General features: G+C 43.0%; 1 protein-coding gene and 1 long non-coding RNA gene across 2 annotated transcripts in view; one reads left to right on the top strand and one right to left on the bottom strand.

The window, feature by feature from the left end:
• Nucleotides 1-11,659, top strand: part of Tmem170b (transmembrane protein 170B) — a 31,841-nt gene extending 20,182 nt beyond the window's left edge. Inside the window, exons 2-3 of the mRNA NM_001008774.2 lie at nt 4,776-4,946; nt 10,987-11,659. Coding sequence (NP_001008774.2) covers nt 4,776-4,946; nt 10,987-11,117 — 302 coding nt within the window. The 3' untranslated portion in view covers nt 11,118-11,659. The remainder of the gene's footprint in view (nt 1-4,775; nt 4,947-10,986) is intronic.
• LOC148000071 (uncharacterized) lies at nt 670-5,595 on the bottom strand. Its single transcript, XR_015641212.1, has 2 exons — nt 4,758-5,595; nt 670-2,224 (listed from the first exon to the last, which is right to left on the bottom strand). It is a non-coding gene; the product is annotated as an uncharacterized LOC148000071 (long non-coding RNA).
• Nucleotides 11,660-17,908: the final 6,249 nt, after the last annotated feature.

The raw sequence follows: 17,908 nt of genomic DNA, 5'->3' as shown, positions 1-17,908 counted from the left end.
GGATGAATGTCTGGACTGGAGTTTGAGTCACCCGCCCAAGCACAGCCTGCAGACAGGGATGTTCATGTAGGAGGACATAAGAGACCAGGACTCTTTCCTGACTTACTGATACCCAGCCGAAAAACCAAAGGCAGTTCCTGCTTCTGGCCAAGGACCAGAATGGAATTGTTCACTTTTGAGGATCCAGCTCCTAAACTGCATAGCCGATTTCTGTTTCCTGTTCTCACGAATATTTCTGACCAGAGGTAAAATGGGGATGTCCTCCACTTGGGGTTGGTTATTACTAAGTGACCAGCAGTACTCATGAAGATCATACAATGTACGTCCTTCGGTGACTGCTCAGTCCACTCAACAGATGTACTCAAGGTTCATCTGAGCTGAGCCATGTGACGTAATTTGTTTTCTTTTTAAAACTGAATCATTTCCCAAGATAGCTCACGCTCCCCCCCCCGTGTGTGTGTGTGTGTGTGTGTGTGTGTGTGTGTGTGTGTGTGTGATCATTCATGTGTTGTTGCACACGTGGGTTGCTTCTACCTCCCATCTGTGATGGATATGCTTGCATGAGCATACATGCCAGTATCTCTTGAAGCAACTAGTCTACTCTTCAATCCTTTTGGGTATTGTCTTAGTCTTCTGTTTCTGTGATAAAATACTTTGACCAAAATCAACTTAAAGATGATAGGTTTATTTTGGCTTACAGTTCACATTTCTTCTACCCACAAGAAGCGGAGATAGAGAACAGGGCCGAAAGGGAAGTGAGGCTATAAACTCTCAAAGCCTAAATGAGAAGTACTTCATTCCATAAAGCTCCACTTCCTAAAGGTTCCGTGTCTTTCCCAAATACCACTGTGCAAATCAAGTGCACAAATAGACGAGCCAACGGACAGACAGTTCTTCTTCACGCCACCATTTCTGCCGCTGGCTTCCAGAGGCTCATGGCCATCTCATGATACAAAAATGCTTTTAGTCCAACTTTAAAGTCCCTATAGTCTTTCAACAGCTGCAGCATTGTTCAGAAGTTCAAAGTCACTTGAGGTATTTCCAAGAAAATGTCTTAACTGTGACTCAACCATGAGACTAAAAAACAAATTACATACTTTCAGCATATAATGCCACAGAATATACGTTCACATTCCATAAGAGGAGGAATGGGGGCATAGTGAGGAAATACCAGACCAAAGCAAGACTGAAACCTAGTGGGGAAAACCCCAAATCCTGTATCTTTGCATCCAGCATTAAGAGTTTCAGTTTAAAGGGCTTAGAGGCTGTCCTCCAGCTTCGCTGCCTGCAACATGCATCTCTCTTGGGGGCGGTTCTCTTTGCTTTAGGCAGACCTCCTTTGTCGGCATCTGCGCCATCAGTGTGTGAATATCGGGCGTAGGTCTACGGGATTGAAAGAAAACACGTACACAGGTCACCCGTTTTCAGCGAGTGCCACCAAGGCTTTACTGAGATCTCCTTATATATGCGAGGCAAAAGCCGTGGAAAACAAGGCAGGTGAAAATCCCCAACCAGGAAAACAGGAAAAGTCTGTGTGGTGGAAAGTTCCGGGCCCAATCAGGGGCATAAACAACTTCTTAAACAACAACAAGCTGGAAGGCTGGGTGGGGAGGAAGGGGGCCATGGAAAATCCCAGCCTCAAATCAGGGGCTAAGAGCAGCTGCCAAGGGTGTAAACAACTTCTTGCTATAGCAGGCTGAAAGGCTCAGCGAGGGGGAAGGGAAACACCAAGGTAGGGCCCAACACTCCTTAGCAGGTAAGGCTCTGGTATCCCCCAACATCTTGGGATCTCTGCCACAACATAGGCTTTACAAAGTTCACAACTTCACACAGTGGCCTCTCAGAGGCTTTGTCCTTGCCACATGTTGCCTGGCTTCAGGAACTGAGATAACTAGTCTTGCTTGTCAACTTTGACTGAGTCCAAAGTAATTAAAACCAAGCAGCTGGGCAAACCTATGTAGAATTTTCCTTGATAGGATCATTGTTGTGGAAGATCAGCCCTAAATCTGTATCATTTGAGGTTGGAAGACTCACTTTAAATCTGGCCCACACCTTGTGGCTTCCCACAAAAGGATATTAAAGAAGGGAGCTTTTGCTGTTCGCTTGCTTGTTTTCACTCTGGCTGGCAAATTCATCTGTCGTGCTGTTTGGGCATTCCTTTGCTGATGTTAGAACAACTTCTTCAGCCTTCAACTGGATACGGGCAGCTCTCCCCAGGACCTTCCTGAAACATGAGCACCAGCGTGGGACAGCTGAGATATCCAGCCCCATAGACTGAACAGCTACAGGACCCTTAGCTTTTCTGTTAGGAGACAGCTATTGTTGGACTAGCCAGACATAATAAATCCCATTTAATGTATGTATAGATTCATTCTATCAGTTTTTCTTCTCTAGAAAACCCTGACAAATAGAGCAGCTCTCTGGAATTCTGGAGAAAGAACCAATGACTTTCTTTTTTTTTTTTTTTTTTTTTGGTTCTTTTTTTCGGAGCTGGGGACCGAACCCAGGGCCTTGCACTTCCTAGGTAAGCGCTCTACCACTGAGCTAAATCCCCAGCCCCAACCAATGACTTTCTTAATCATGTGTCTTTCATACCTCCAAAAACGACATGTGGATGACACTGCCAAGTTCAGCGGCCAGCGTGGACTAGACACTGGCCCTTCCCTTGAACCATAGTTGCAGAAGCTTCAATGTACTGAAGCTGTGAAAAACATTGGCTAGATGTTTGTTTTGGGAACAAAAAAAAAAAAAAACCCTTCGACTTCTCCTGTCACAAGTTGTATGCTTAGCCAGGAGAGGCCTTTCCTTCAGAATACCTTTTATCCCAGTGCAGAGCACAACGATTAAAATTAGTAATGTTTATCTCTCTAAAAATCACAGCCTTTTTCCACAGCAGATGTCTTTATGGCAGCCTTATGCTTCCTACCATTCTCTTCCTCTCCAAGCTACACATTCTTTTCCTTCTGCCCTGCCTGTTGCTTTTCTCTATTGTAAGCCTGCATCAGAGTAATCAGTAATAGTCACATCACAGACTCAGTGCTATGCCGTCTTGAAATTTCCTCTGCTTAGGAATTAGTCCATCCCTCTTTATTCTGGCCTCTTAGAAGTTCTAAGGGCATAGGTGGAATATATGCTTGCCTGCTTGCTTTTCTTCCTTAATCCTTCCTTCCCTCCTACCCTCCCTCCTCATTTCCTAATTACCACTTTTCTCTTTTTCATTATATATGTGTATGCACATATAACCAGAACCTGCCAGTCTACTTAGTTGTGCTTGTGTGTATATTTTTCAGGCTGACCACTTGGCATTGGAGAACCAGTTAAGAGACTAGTCTCTGAAGAGTGGCTTTTCCCTCTCAGCAGTCATTAATTGCCTATAGCTCTCCATCTAGTGTTGGGGCCCCCTTCACTTTGGCATGCTAACTGATCAACTGGCTTTCTTAGTGATTACTTACTTTTCTGTGTGTGAGTGTTTTGCCTACCTGTATGCATGTGTACCAGGTGCACATGGATGCCCTGAACTGTACTAAAGACAGGTTTGTGCCACCATGTTGTGTGCTAGAAAGAGAACTCGAGTTTTAACTGCTGGACTGTCTTTCTAGTCCCCAACTAGATTTCTTAGTAGTCTAGGAATGACTGTGCACACTCAAAACACTCATCAGTCCAGACAACCCCTCACAGACAGGGCTGCAGACCAAAATGATCTGGGCAGCTCTTCAGTTGAGGGTCCCTTTTCCCAGGAGACTCTGGGTTTTGTCAAGTTGACAGTAAAATCTAATCAGGTCAGATACACACCAAGAAATGGCATTGGATCGTATGGTAGTTCTGTTCTTAGGTTTTGTGAGGAACTGCCATACTGTTTTTCATGGTAATTGCATGGTTATAAATTTCCACTATGATGTTTGGAAAAATAGTTCTTACTTTTAAAAAGTGTCCCCTCATAAGACTTGACAGAAAGTACAAGTAGCACAAATAGCAGAGGAGACCCTTCCTCACAGAGTGTTTGCATACCAAAGATGACCCTCTCAAGGGTGGCTAAACATGGTGTTGGCTCTTCAGTTAGAAGCAACCTTTCCTGAACTGCTTCACATGAACCAGGTGTTTAATTACAGAGAAACTATTCTGTATAAAGATATAATATGACAGGCCCTGGAAGTGGCTGAAATATTAGTCTTGGTGGCCTCTTGTCATTGGTGGGATTCCTTCCTCCCTCCCTCCCTCCCTCCCTCCCTCCCTCCCTCCCTCCCTCCTTTTCTTTCTGTTCTGTGGCCTGCACTGTGTGATGAGGAAACAGGTTTAACTCAGTTTCTCAAAGATGGAGATGAGTCAGTCAATCTCCAGGGAAAGGGAATGTTCAGCCCCCCCCCCCCCCCAGAGTAGCTGCTACCTCTATTGTGCCTGTCTCTTGGATGTGGGCAGGAGACGGAGTTACACCAGTGTAGAGCATCAGTCTCCATGAGAAGTGTGTGGATAGTGTGAAGCAGCAGAGGCCTGGAAGACAGGAAATGAAGGCCAGGAAGACTAACGGTGTGCTCTGTCCCTGTGGCGTGTTAAGACAGCTTTCTAAATGGGATATGGAGAGATAGTGAGAGAATGGCCTTCACCTTTTGAGATCATGGAGCAGTTCTTCCATCAAGCCTTGATTAGCTTTGATGATAGTCACTGGCTGCCTTTCTACTGTGTGTCAGATAGCAGATGAGGCCTTTGATATACATGGGTGCTCGTGAGTCTTCTCAACTGTGCTTGTCCGCAGGACTAACCTGTTCTTTCCCTTTCAGAGATGTGGTATTGGATCTTCCTCTGGGCTCTCTTCTCCTCTCTGTTTGTGCACGGTGCTGCAGGCGTGCTGATGTTTGTGATGCTCCAGCGGCACAGGCAGGGCAGAGTGCTCTCCATCATCGCCGTCAGCATCGGCTTCCTGGCCTCCGTAACCGGAGCAATGATTACTAGTAAGTCGATTTGTTTTGTCTAAGGGCATAATTTTATATGCAAATATTGCTTTGTAAGTGCTGTTCTTACTGTAAAAGAAACAGTGTCTTTCCTGTAGAGCGCACCTCAGCATCGAAGGCGAAGGTGAGATGATTGACTCACCAGGCAGAAGGCGTCACTGTGTGTATGTGCTCTGCATGGCTTTGTGAGGAAAGGCATCTGCAAGAGGCCTGACTGCTTCAGTCTGAAAGGGTTTTATAGCAAAAGTTTCTGCTTTAAATATGCGTACTGTCTGCTGAGGAAAAAGATAGGCGCTGAAATCCAACAGTAGCAGCTGTCTTTTAAGAACTCAAAGAGAAAGCCTTTGAGTCTGTGGGCTCATCCGCCTGTGACAACATTGCATTTTTTCCTGTACCACTTATCATGACAAAACTTCTCTGCTTCAGGAAATGCAGTTTTCTGCAGAGCTGTCTTGTGGATTTTCTTAACCTGTCACTTGGTTTTGTTCCCCTGACGCTGAACTTGGCCCTCCTCCACCCTGCACTTCAGAGTTAGTTCTGGTTTCTGGGGCTGCTGCTTGAGCAGAACCCAGCTGCATCCTGGAAGCAGGACAGCTGCTTTCTCCCAGGCTGTGCTTAAGGCTGCTGACTTACTTCCTGTTGCTTCTGAGACACAGACTTACACAGCATCCCCTTGTGGCTGTTTTCTACACTGCAGGCCACCGCCTACTGCTGCATGCATCTGTTCCGGGTTCTCCACCAGGGACTTCTTTCTTTCAGATGATTCTGGCCACACAATATGAGGAAGGCCTTGTTTTTATAGTACAAGGCCCTCTACCGCCTGCTTCAGAGTGATTAGCGTATCTTACCTAAAGAGGAGAGGGGTCGTCCTGTGTCTAAATATGTCTCCTGATATCAAGACAGCAATGACACACTTGTGGGAAATAGTGATTTGTCTCTTTTTTAAAAAATCCCTTCTTTAATATATGATTCCCTGGGTTAGCTTGTATTGGAGCACTGTGCGACTTTATCCTATGGCTTTTTGTCCACTTTGTCACAGGTTGGGTTTGAAACAGGCCAGACGCAGGTCTAGCTCTTGGGGTTCTCAGAGAATCATCAAGAAGAGACTGGAGTTAAGTGACAAAGGGTCTTGAAAGGCTACCTAAAAAGTCTGCAGTTTTTTCCTGCAGGCCGCAGAAAACAAATAGACATTTTTATTTTTCCTTTTTTAAAGATTCCTGTTGGTGTTTTGCCTGTGTATATGTCTGTGTGCCTTGTGCATGCAGTATATACAGAGGCCAGAGGAGGACGTAGGATCCACTGGAGTTATAGCTGGTTGTTAGTTGCTACATAGGTGCTGGGAACTGAATTCCTGTTTTCTGCAAGAGCAGTAATGCTATACATGCACCTCTGTGGGTGGGCTTTGAGGTGTGTGTATATGAGCCTCTGTGGGTGGGCTTTGAAGTACACATGAACTTCTGAGCATCTCCAGACAAATAGATACTTTAAAAGGGGTTGGTATGAAGCAAAGTTCTTCACTCAGATTCACTCAGACATTCTGTTTTATAACTTTATAAAATATATGAAAAGAAGCAAGAGAAACTCTTAAAGGCAGGGCCTTCATTGCACACCCACTAATAGAACTACTTAGTACTGTTAGCTGGGTGGATAGGGTGAAAGAGAAAGAGAAGGAAGGAAATGGGTAGAATCGAGAAGGTGAATGAAGGTGAAGGAAGAAGAAGGAAGAGCTACGGGTAGAACCTGTACTTGTGTCAGGGTCTGAGCTAGGTGATGGCTATGCACTGGTCACTTTGATTCCAAGAGACAGGGACAGTGAGTCTGGACTTCTGTTTGTAATGGTCTGGGGAGAGAACAGAGAAGCAGTTTGCTCAGATGTTGTAAACACTAATCATGCGGTTATGTCATTGTAAGATTTTGAAGGGTGTGTGGGGAATTTAATTCTACCTCCATTTATGTCTAATATGGCTGCTTACATGTAACCAACCCACTTTCAGTTTCATCACAAGTATGATAAATTAGTGATTTTTAAAACTGCAATGAAATGTTTAGAAATTCTTGAAAATGTAAGTCTGCCACAATTTCAGATAAAAATTTGGTTCTTGGGTCAGCAAGAACACACAAATGTTTTGTTAGTAATTTTTTTACTTGCAAAGATGCATTAAGAAAACTATCTAGGGGCTGGGGATTTAGCTCAGTGGTAGAGCGCTTACCTAGGAAGCGCAAGGCCCTGGGTTCGGTCCCCAGCTCCGAAAAAAAAGAGCAAAAAAAAAAAAAAAAAAGAGCAAAAAAAAAAAAAAAAGAAAAGAAAACTATCTAGAATATTTAGCTGTATGTCATCTCTTTCTCTTTGTTTTTAAAAGCTCTTTTCCACTTTATTTTATGCACATGGGTGTTTTTCTTGTATATGTATCTGTGCACCACATTCATGCAGTGCTGTCAGAGGCTAGAAGGAAACATCAGATCCCCTGGAACTACATTTATAGATGGTTGTGAGCCACCATGTAGGTGCTGAGAAGCAAACTGGGGTCCTCGAGAGGAGTGGTCAGTGCTTTTAACCACTGATCTATCTCTGCAGCCCTGTATGTCTTTTCTTAGTGTAGCTCAGTGGCTTATACATAGCTGTACATTGAACTCAGCAGCTGCTAACTATCCTTATCAGTACAGTACTGATGGGATGGATATTGGGACATATCCATTATGTTTCTTACTTAGATTTTGTTTCCAAGAAAAGTGATGTGTTGTTGGGCTTTTCGTTTGTTTGTTCTTCTCATTTGATTTGTATAGATACTGTGTGGTTTGATTTAAGCAGAAAAGGAGTGAGTTAGAGTGGTGTTAGGGAGGTAACTCAGTGTGTGCGAGTATTTGCTTTGTAAATGTGAGGACCTGAGTTGGTGCTCCAGCTCCCATGCAATACCCTGGGTGTGGCCATGCAAGCCTGTAGCCCCAGCACTAGGGAGAGAGTAGGGTATCCAGATAGCCTAGCTGCCAAGTGGTGAGTTTCCAAGTGGAGAGCATCCTGCTGTCACCTTCACACTGCAGCCTGCTCCCTGCTACATACATAAAGAGCCTCTGCCCCCACCCCCCTTTGTGTGTATGTCTGTCTGTCTATGTCTGTGTGTGTTTACTTGATTGAGATAGGGTTTGTAGCCCTGGCTATCCTGCAGCACTCTGTAGACCGAGCTACCTTGGAACTCAAAGTCTTGCCTGCCTTTGTTGCTGCCTCTTGGGTACTGGGATCAAGGTCATGTGTCACCACACCCTGCTACAAATAAAGTTTTAAAAAAGAAGAAATGGGTTTATTTCTGTATTGTACCCCATTTTAGCTGTCTAATCTTTTATAAATATTTTAGCTAATCTAAAGATGTAGAGTGTCATCTTTTGGTTGATTTAATTTGCATTTCTCTGTATCCTGGTGAATCTCCACATCTTTCTTCCCTCACTGTTCACAAAGCTTTCTCTTGGGCACATTGCTTGATTCTGTGCTCTGCTTTGGCTGCACCTGCCTCCTCCTCACTGTCTTACAGTCACTTCTCATGCTCACACAGAGGGCCTAGGCTGCTCTGGCTTTTGCAAATCACTTTTCCCAGGTTCTTACTGGTTCCCCTTATGTAGTGAGTTTATTGAGTAGAAATGTTTAAATAGCGATGTACTATAGCTTAAAGGGTTGCTTGTTTGTTTCCCACTTAGGGTTTATAATTTGGGGCATTAAGAAATTTTGTTTCATATGAGAATAAAAAGATACTGATATATATCCTTTATTTTAGACCTTTACCTATTATAGTAGTCTTTCATTCATCTAGCGTAGGATACTGCTGTGAACAGACACCGTGACCAAGGCAACTCTTATAAAGACAACATATAATTGGGGCTGGCTTACAGTTTCAGAGGTTCAGTCTATTATCATCTTGATGGGAAGCACTCAGCATTCAGGCAGGCCTTGCACTGGAGGAGCCAAGAGTTCTACATCTTAATCCAAAGCCAGGCAGGAGGAGACTGGAATTCCACAGTGGGCAGAGCTTAAGCATAGAAGACCTCAAGCAGCCCCCACCCCCACCCCCACCCCCTGTACAGTGACCTATAAAGCCACACCTCCTCGAACAAGGCTACACCGCCTAGTAGTGACATTCCCTATGGGCCAAACATTCAGACATGAGTCTGTGGAGGCCAGGCCTTTTCAAACCACCACCAAGAGTCAGGACCAATCTTTTTAAAGAACAGACAGATGGTCAGTGTTTAGACTCAGGAGGCAATGATCTATGTTACCTAAGCCTACTGTTGTAGCACAAAGCATAGATGTGGGAAAATGAATGGACACCACTTGTTCCAAAGAAAATTATTCACAGAAACAGGTAGTCATCTGTTAGTCAGACTGTCACCTTTGTTTTCGGTATCAGCTGGGACCCCCTCCTATGATGTAAGTCAGTTTTTAACCCAGTAACCACCGACGTAACCCGTCAGTTACCGATCAGTGTGTGGGTGCTGCCTTCTTGTTTGCTGTATTCCCTATAGCCAGGGCTACGTCTCTTGGCTCTTGTCATTTGTTCATCTTCTTTTTCTAGTCTCTCAGCAGGGCCATAGTTCTTAGGCCTCTGGTTTTGTAGTGTGTTGTTATAGTGAGTGTGTCCTAGGTAGTTAAAAGTTAGTGCAGCCGGCTGTTGATGAATTGTTCCTTCACAGGAATGTTAGCGTGTATCCGCTGAATCCCCCCACCCCCAAAGCATGAGTATTGTTTTTGTTAGAACTTATTCGGGAAGCTCTGGAATGTTAGGGTATGTGACTTGTCCACTTAAGGAACCCATCTTCCCTTTCACTAGAGGTAAAACTGTTTCCTTAGCAGGAGCTGTGTGCTTTGCACAAACCCTAAACATCGTCTTACAGCTGATGTGCACGTTATTTCTTGTCATACTGTGGTTGCACTGTGTGAGGAAATCCTGTGACTCTTGGTTAGTTGTGTTTAGAAGAATTCACAGAGGCCTGGTGCCATGAAGAAGTGAGTGGACTGGCGACAGGCGAAGCCTTAGGTCAGATACAGACTGGGACTGAAGAAACAACGGAAGTGGAGTCACCGATTGAGAATCTAAAGCGTAACACTTATTGGACAGTTGTATGCTAGTGAGTGTCAGTGTCAGCGTGGGCTTCAGGAGATCACTAGTGAACAGGAACTATTTTAAGTCACTGAAGCACTGAAGAGCCCTGTCCCCCAATCTCCAGACCCAAATACAGTACTTAGGGCATCCCTACCAGAATTTTAAGAAGCAATAACCCTCTCTCCTCGTTAATCCAAACTGTTGCAGAAATTTGCATCTGACCATGTCAGGAAGGTAAAGGAAAGTCAGAGACAGGCCGGCCTGCAGCTCACTGGGAACCACCTGCCTCTGCTTCCTGCGAGCGGCGATTAAAGGGCTGCTGTGCCTTTTCTTTTCTACTACTTTTCCCTTTCTTTCCCTCCCCTCCGCTTCGTTTCTTCTTCACTCCCTCCCTCCCTCCCTACTTTCCTTCCTTGTGGTTTTAAGGCCCCCTCTTTCTTAGTATATCGAACCTACTTACTTCCTTTTCAAGTTTACACTTGTGGTTTGGTTTTGCGTTTTCTTTAGTCCACCTGGCAGCATGGTGTGAGGTAGGAGCAGAATGGCTATTCCAGCACTGTTAGTTAGGAGGCACTGATGTTCCTCCTGCCGTGACTGCTGGCTAGAATTAGTGCATGGAGTACTGAGGCCAGCATCTATTTCTTTCCTTTACAGTGTATGTATTTTAAGGGGATGAGAGTTTATTCTGGAGTAAAACATGAGTGGCAATTGTTAATTGAAAATATCCTCACATTAAAAGCACTGAGAGCATGAACCGTGTCTTTTAGCTTTCAGTTGAAAGCACCATTCCCGAATTGGGTGGTTCCGTAAAGGTAACTTTTAACCAGCCGTGGGAGAAGCAAATACTGTGTCAGGTGAAGATATGCTGAGGTATTCTGCTGGAAAGGTGGCTTGAGGTAGGCAGCCGTGTGTCTGGTGGTGCCCTGGGTGACTCTGCTCTGCTTCCCTCACAGGTGCAGCAGTGGCTGGCATCTACAGAGTGGCTGGGAAGAACATGGCCCCCCTGGAAGCCCTGGTGTGGGGTGTGGGGCAGACTGTACTGACACTTATCATCTCCTTTTCAAGGATCCTCGCAACACTTTGAGTTCTGAGGGAATGTCTTCTTGACTAAGGAAATGGGTGTACAGATTCCCGGAAGTGCAGTGCTAACCAGCTGAAATGAAGTGGTACAAGCAGGGATCCAGCAAGTCAAAACCTAGGGAAGACCCTGAGCTGTGTGGAAAGCCTGCCCTCTGGCGTCCAAGCGATTGCACTACCGCACTGCACCTTACGTGCCTCCATCCCAGGCAAGGTGCAAGAGACACTATGTGAAGCCGCAAGAAAGAGCACCTTGTTTAGCTGCCAATCAGGTTAACATTGGTGTTGAAATCATCGTTCTCAACAGTGTTGTGTTAAGTTACAGAAACGTTTTGAGATTGATCTATGTGCCAAACTTTCCTTTCTGTTAACATTGATCATGTGACAGTTTGCAAGTGTAGATGTAGGGTGAGTGCTGTGAATATACTTGACATGGATTCAGGTAACGTAGTCAGGCTTTGTTTTGTTATGTTAACTCCCATGTGAATGTCAGATACTGAGCTTTCAATACTAAGGAAGGTTTGGTTTTAAAGCTGAGTGTTTCTGGGACTTGGGGTTTTAATATGTCTCTGTGTTGTTATTTAATTTATGTGAAAACTACTAGTCTTCCTAATGGAGGACTAGCTAAGCTGTTCTACAGATTCAGATAGACTCGTAGGGTGCACACTTTCCAGTAACCTACACCTTTAATAGTTTCCCTCATATATCATATTCTATATTTATGGATCAAACCTTTATGAGTCAGACACATTGTCACTTGTGTGTCATAAAATATAATTTACATTTTTCTTATACATTTTGTAAGAAAAAGTCTGAAATGCATGTTGCATTCTTCAACCCTTCAAAACGAGTTTTTTGCCTCCCAAATTTAATTCTGGAGTACTGCTTTGAGAGTGGCCTAAATTAGGCTCTGGGGTTAAGAATGCTTCGTTTATAGAAAAATAATAAGTACCTTACATAGGAAGAGCAGTAAACTGTCTCACTCTGTGTATGTGGCAGGGTTGGAATTATACTTCAGGAAGACTGGGGGACTAAGTGTACTTCAGGAAGACTGGGGGACTAAGTGGATTGTTTTCAAGTTGGCAGTTAGTCTGAGTATATCAAAACAGCGCAGAATCTTTATCTAAGGGGAATGTTAGGCGTGTGATTTAAGTTTGTGTTTCTAAGTTATTACCTTGGTCTAAAAGAGTCTCAGATCACACTCATTAGCAGTGGAAATGTACTTTGTTTATAAAATGTTTTAAGAGATTTAGGAAAACACACAGTTGTTAATTACAATATTACAAATACAAGAAGTTGGGAAAGTACAAACCCTGGTTGAACTGTGTGTGTGTGTGTGTGTGTGTGTGTGTGTGTGTGTGTGTGTGTGTGTTAACCAATTGTAATTACAAATGTGCTAACTTAAGGGAAGATCCATTGTAGAAATTATGAATTTGTAGGTAATCTAAAAAATAGCATAGCACCTTGAGCTCTTTAACTTGATTTGGTTTAAGAATTATTACCCATACCCCCTTTTCTCTAACAAAAAGAATCTGTTTTCAGTTTTTGGAGGAGCTGCTCTTGCCAGTGCATCAGCCAGTGCAGACTTACTAATAATGTGGCTTGGAGATTTAACAACCCAGAAATCAACCAATAAGCAAACCTACATCCTCAGAGATGTTGGAGAGCAAGTCTGAGATTTGCTCCTCCTGTTGTGCCCAGGCCTGCTCTCCTACCCCACCGCCCATTCTTTGTAGTCTTGCTGCTTTCTAAACTCAAACGTGAGCATCTTTTCCAAATAACCCTGGTTCTCCTCTCCTGTTAGGCTGGCCTCTGCTCTTATCAGCAACTCAGAGCTTGTCTTGTGTACAGAACAAATACCTATTTTAACATGGTTATTTTATCATCTAAGAAAGTTATCATGTTTGAAGTAATATGGAGCCTGTTGTTCAAATCTAAAACTAACTAAAAATTCACTTGACACATTGAATATTTGAATGAATGGGCCAAAGAGATTTGGGCTTGTTTCATGCTCTAGGATGAAAGTCTAAGAGGATTAATCACCACTTTACACACTGTCCTGCAGTCATCTCCTTGTCAGGCTGGTTCGCATTAAGGATTGTGTGTGTATGCACTTCCCATGTGAGGGCATTTGTAGTTTCTTTACTTATTTCCGTTGGAATTCCGTGTAACTATCACTCCTGTATTTTGAAGTGCAGTGGAGTAGTGTGGATCAATGAAACCGTCTATATATCTGCTTATTTGGCAAAGTTCTCAAGCTGTTTCTTATAGAGACAAAGTGTTTAATGAAATATATATATATACACAAGTATATCACTCTATACATATATAGATAGCTATATATGGATACAGACCAATTGGAAAGCTTTGTTTGATGAACATTTTCCTGTTCTACTGGAGAAATTGGTATATTTGTTCAGTTAAGTGATTAATCTTTTAAGTAGACTGGAGGGTATTTAAGGATTTTGCTGGAGACCCTTGATTTGAACCTGACAAAAGCCCTCACTGACATAGTCAATTCCATTTTCTTAAAACTTCAGCCACAGTTGAGTAGTACTTTTTCTTCTTTAGCACCATGGCCTCACGTAAGCTACAAGAGAAACCTGATAACTTTCCCAGGAAGGAGATGGAGGACACGGGCTGTGACACAGTTCTGTTGGCTTCTCAGGAGACAAGGTTAACTTAAATCCTTGTGTATCTCATCCAGTGTTAAGGTCTCACCCAGGACTCTTAGTATTTGCAACATAGAATTCCACAGCTCCTTTTCTAAGCCTTCAGGGGATTTGTTTGTGAAAGGAAGGAAATAAGATGTGTAGTGAGGAACAAGGATGACTTAAGATCTGAGAATGCTCTAGGAAACAGTGCTCCAGGACCTTTCATTCCCCATGTGGAAGGAACGAAGGCTGGCTGGCTGGCTGGCTGGCTGGGTGGCCTCTGTGAGTTGCCCAGGCTGGAACTCGATACCTAGCTCAGTTTGGTGAGTTCTGTTCTGTCGATCTCCTGTGTACAAGATGCCTAAAATAGGAAGATTTCCTCAGTGTCAACCAGGAACTGGACAATTTCAAACCCTAAAAAGGTTGGGATAGTACCTTATTGCTTCCTGAAACTCATCCTTTCTCCCTCCCGTGACCTCAGTTTTTCTTTTTCCATCTCATCCTCTGAATTGGACATTTCAGTGTCTAGATGTTGCTCTGAACTGGGGACAAGGATCATACTGTAAGCCAGTGGGACAGGCCGGAGTCCATGCTCTGTCTGTCACTTCCTTCACTTTGGTCTGAGCATCACTTAGCCACTCTCAGCTTCGGGTCTCACTTTGAATTATTAATACCTCCTGTGGTAAACAGTGTATCTGACAGAAAGGGCTCAAGACACTCAATAGAACTGTAAAGTGGTATTTTGCAATACCCATTGGGATGGGGTTTTGTAAAATTCACCTTCATCCATTTCTAATTTTTTTCGTATATTAAAAAACAACCTTTCGTATAATTTTACTTTTTTTCACCTCCTCTTTGCCCCTTAAAACCAACAGATAACTTTTCTTTTCTTTTTTTTTTTTTTCTCTTTTTTCTTTTTTTCGGAGCTGGGGACTGAACCCAGGGCTAAATCCCCAACCCCTACAGATAACTTTTCTAAGGAGACTTGGGGAGTTGATGGTGGTGGGTGTGATGGGTAAATAGGAATACATTACAGGTCTGGTCACCACTGGTTAATGTAGAAAGAGTGGGTGTGGCCAGCATGTCCTCCACAGCCATTTCCTACCTGCTCTCTTTGGTTTGACACAGAACATCATTGACTAGGTCCCTTATGCAAGTACTGCCCTTGTATTAGCTCCTGCCCTCTGGTTACCTATCATCTGTCACTGTGAGCAGTGTCCGGTGTCACTGTTGTGTGTTCTCTCTCTCTCCCTCCCTCCTTCCCTCCCTTCATCCCCTCCCCCACCCCCCCCCACCCCTCCCCCCTCTCTCTCTCCATCTAACCTAAAAAAGTACCATTATTGTAAACTTGGGTAAGAAGGCTAAGAGCTCTTTCTGAAAGGTATGTAGACAACAGTGCTCTTAACATAGAAAATATTTTTTAAGAATGTCTCAAAACAACGAAACGTCCATATTTAATTTGTTTAAAAGACATAAAGAATGTGGAAACATTACTGGGGAATTTCTGATTACAGAGAAGTATGATAACATAGGGCGAGTATGACCGGGTAGATTACTGTTTCATTTTACAATCAGAGGTTATATTCTCAGTGGTTAGACTTGACAGTCATCCAGTAGTCTCCTAATTATCCATAATTTCTCATCCTTTGAAACTGTTCAGGATATGAAGGACATTACTGGATTTTAAAATGTAATGTTTTTTAAATGTATAATACCATTTGCAACAGGGAAATTCGAAGGGGGAAATTGTTAGAGAGGTTAATACACAAAAGCAAAAGCATATATGAAAGAAAATTCCCTGTGCTGTGCAAGCATGATTCCTCCATCCCGTTAAGACTGTAAACAACCATGGAGAGAGAAGCTTGCTAATCCAGTGAGCGTGGGCTCTACAAAACACATGTGCTTTCAGTACGTTTTGTGTGTGGTGGATCTGCCCTTGAGGTTCCTGTTTTCTGTAGGTGACCCAGTGTGCTGGGTTAGTTTCTGAATTTGCCTCCCTTACTTAGAACACAACTAGAATCTGTTTGGGAGAAATTAATGTTTCGTATGTGAAATGTTTTCAGGAAGCAGGGTGACTAACTGGCTACCTCTTTATGAGGGTAATGGCAGCTCTTACCTTTCTGAGCAAGCTGAGCTGAGATACAGAATTGTTTGTTAATTTAAGATGGACTTTCACATTCACACATTTCACATGTATGGCACATGCATTGAACATACATAATGGCCTTTCTGTTTTCCCAAACTAATTTATTTAACAGTTTCTCTAACAATCTCTCTCCTTTGTGTACAGTTCTTGAGAGAAGCTGAAGTACTGGTCTAGAGAGACGGCTCAGTGCCCTTGTTTATGCTGTGGTCATCTCATTGAAAAGGTTACATGGAAGGCACAGTGGGGGTGGGGGATAGCTGATCCATGGGATGCCCCTCTTTTCCTTTAGGCCATATCCTGTACCCACACCCGGTGTCCAGGCTCGGTGGTACAGATACAGCCCTTCCCTTTGGGGAATGCCTAGGTCTGTGCTCTAATGCACATCATCTGGACCCCATGAGTAGAGTTCTTCCCCTCCTAGACATGTACTGGGGATTCTTTTCAAGACATTAACTTGTTTAGAGGCTTGTCTAAACAAACTATAGCTTGGGAATACTACTGATGTTTAAAGGTTTGGGTTTTTTTTTTTAAAGTTTTTAAGTTTTATATTTTTTGAGATAGTCTCACTTTGTAGCCCAGATTGGCTTTGAGCTTGTGATCCTTCTGTCTCAGCCTATCAGGTACCAGGATTGCAGGTGTGTACCACTGTGCATGGCTCCTCCTTTTTAAGTCAAAATGTTTACGTTTCATCACTGAAAGTGGTTGGGATAGAATAGTTTTAAAGTTTCCTTCCTAGAAAGAAAAATACTCTTGTCTGCATATAGTGTTGATGATAGTAGATGTGTTTTCCATGAAGAAATTTAGAAACACCCTCACTCTTTGCCTGTACTCACCTTTACTCTTGAGCTCTACCTGTTGGATGGACAAACAGGAAGCTCCCCTCATGCTCATGGTCGCCCTATGATCTGGCAGAACATTCACCCAAAGTTCTAGCCTAAGTATTAGCCCCGCCTTAAGATGTCCCAGGAGCAGCTTGTTTATACGCTACCATGGCGTTGTGTAAGTAGGATCCAGCACCTACTAAGAAGCTATCTTTGTCAGCCCACTGATGAACCATTTAGCTAAACCACACTGTAACTCTTTTTTAAGCTAAATGATATCTCAGTGCCTTGAAAGTTAAGAACCTAAGGGAGGGCTGGGGTTTGGCACCAATGAGCTGGCTCTGTGCACTTCACCTACAGAAAGATTCCAGAGCTTAAGGTGAGCCACTGAGACAAGTCCAGCTACTTAACTTTCTACAGTTCCAGTTCCATAGAAGTTAGCCACTGTGACAGATGACAACTGCTTTTACCACCCTTCACCACACGGGGGCATTCTCCTCTTTCTCTTTTTTTTTCTTTCTTTTTTTCCAAGTAAGTATGAAATTAGAAAACTGTAGTCAAACAAATTAAATGTGGGATTTTAAAGTTGAGTTTTATGTAAACTAGAGATTCCTGTGTGGACAGTGTTAGTTTAATATTGTAGTACAAAGGCAGACACTTTATGTAACCTTTAGAAATATGTTTACCATCAGGGATTCATTTTTACGATAGAAATACTAAATGTACTGTGAAGTTTAAAGACAGGAAGGATAGACATTGGAGGATGATACTCAGACAGAAGTGTGTTTGATGAACCCGCATTATGTGAACACGATTTCCCCTTCTGTTACGACTATAGACTACACTGTATGAGGATGTGTATTGCATGTTTACATAAAACAATTTCATTTTGAAGGATTATTTAAACTGTGTTTATATGTAATACCTAACAGGTTGTAAATATTGTATACTATTGATTTTTAATTTTATATGAGCAATTTTTTTATTTCCCAAGTCATGTACAAATCTCATTGTGTATATAGCATAACTCCCTGGAGACACAAATTTTGCAGTGAATTTTAAGTATTTTAATCGCAGTAAGCATCAGGTTAGCCTCAGAGATGCTGGTCCTTATTTTAAATTATTTTTCACCACACATTTTCTTCAAAGGGCAGCAATAAACATATGCAAGTTACTT

This window comes from Rattus norvegicus, chromosome 17 (assembly GCF_021556685.1).
Source record: "Rattus norvegicus strain SHRSP/BbbUtx chromosome 17, alternate assembly SHRSP_T2T, whole genome shotgun sequence".
Taxonomy (NCBI): domain Eukaryota; kingdom Metazoa; phylum Chordata; class Mammalia; order Rodentia; family Muridae; genus Rattus; species Rattus norvegicus.
The sequence above is the reverse complement of the archived record's forward strand: the minus strand, read 5'-3'. Positions and strand labels throughout refer to the sequence as shown.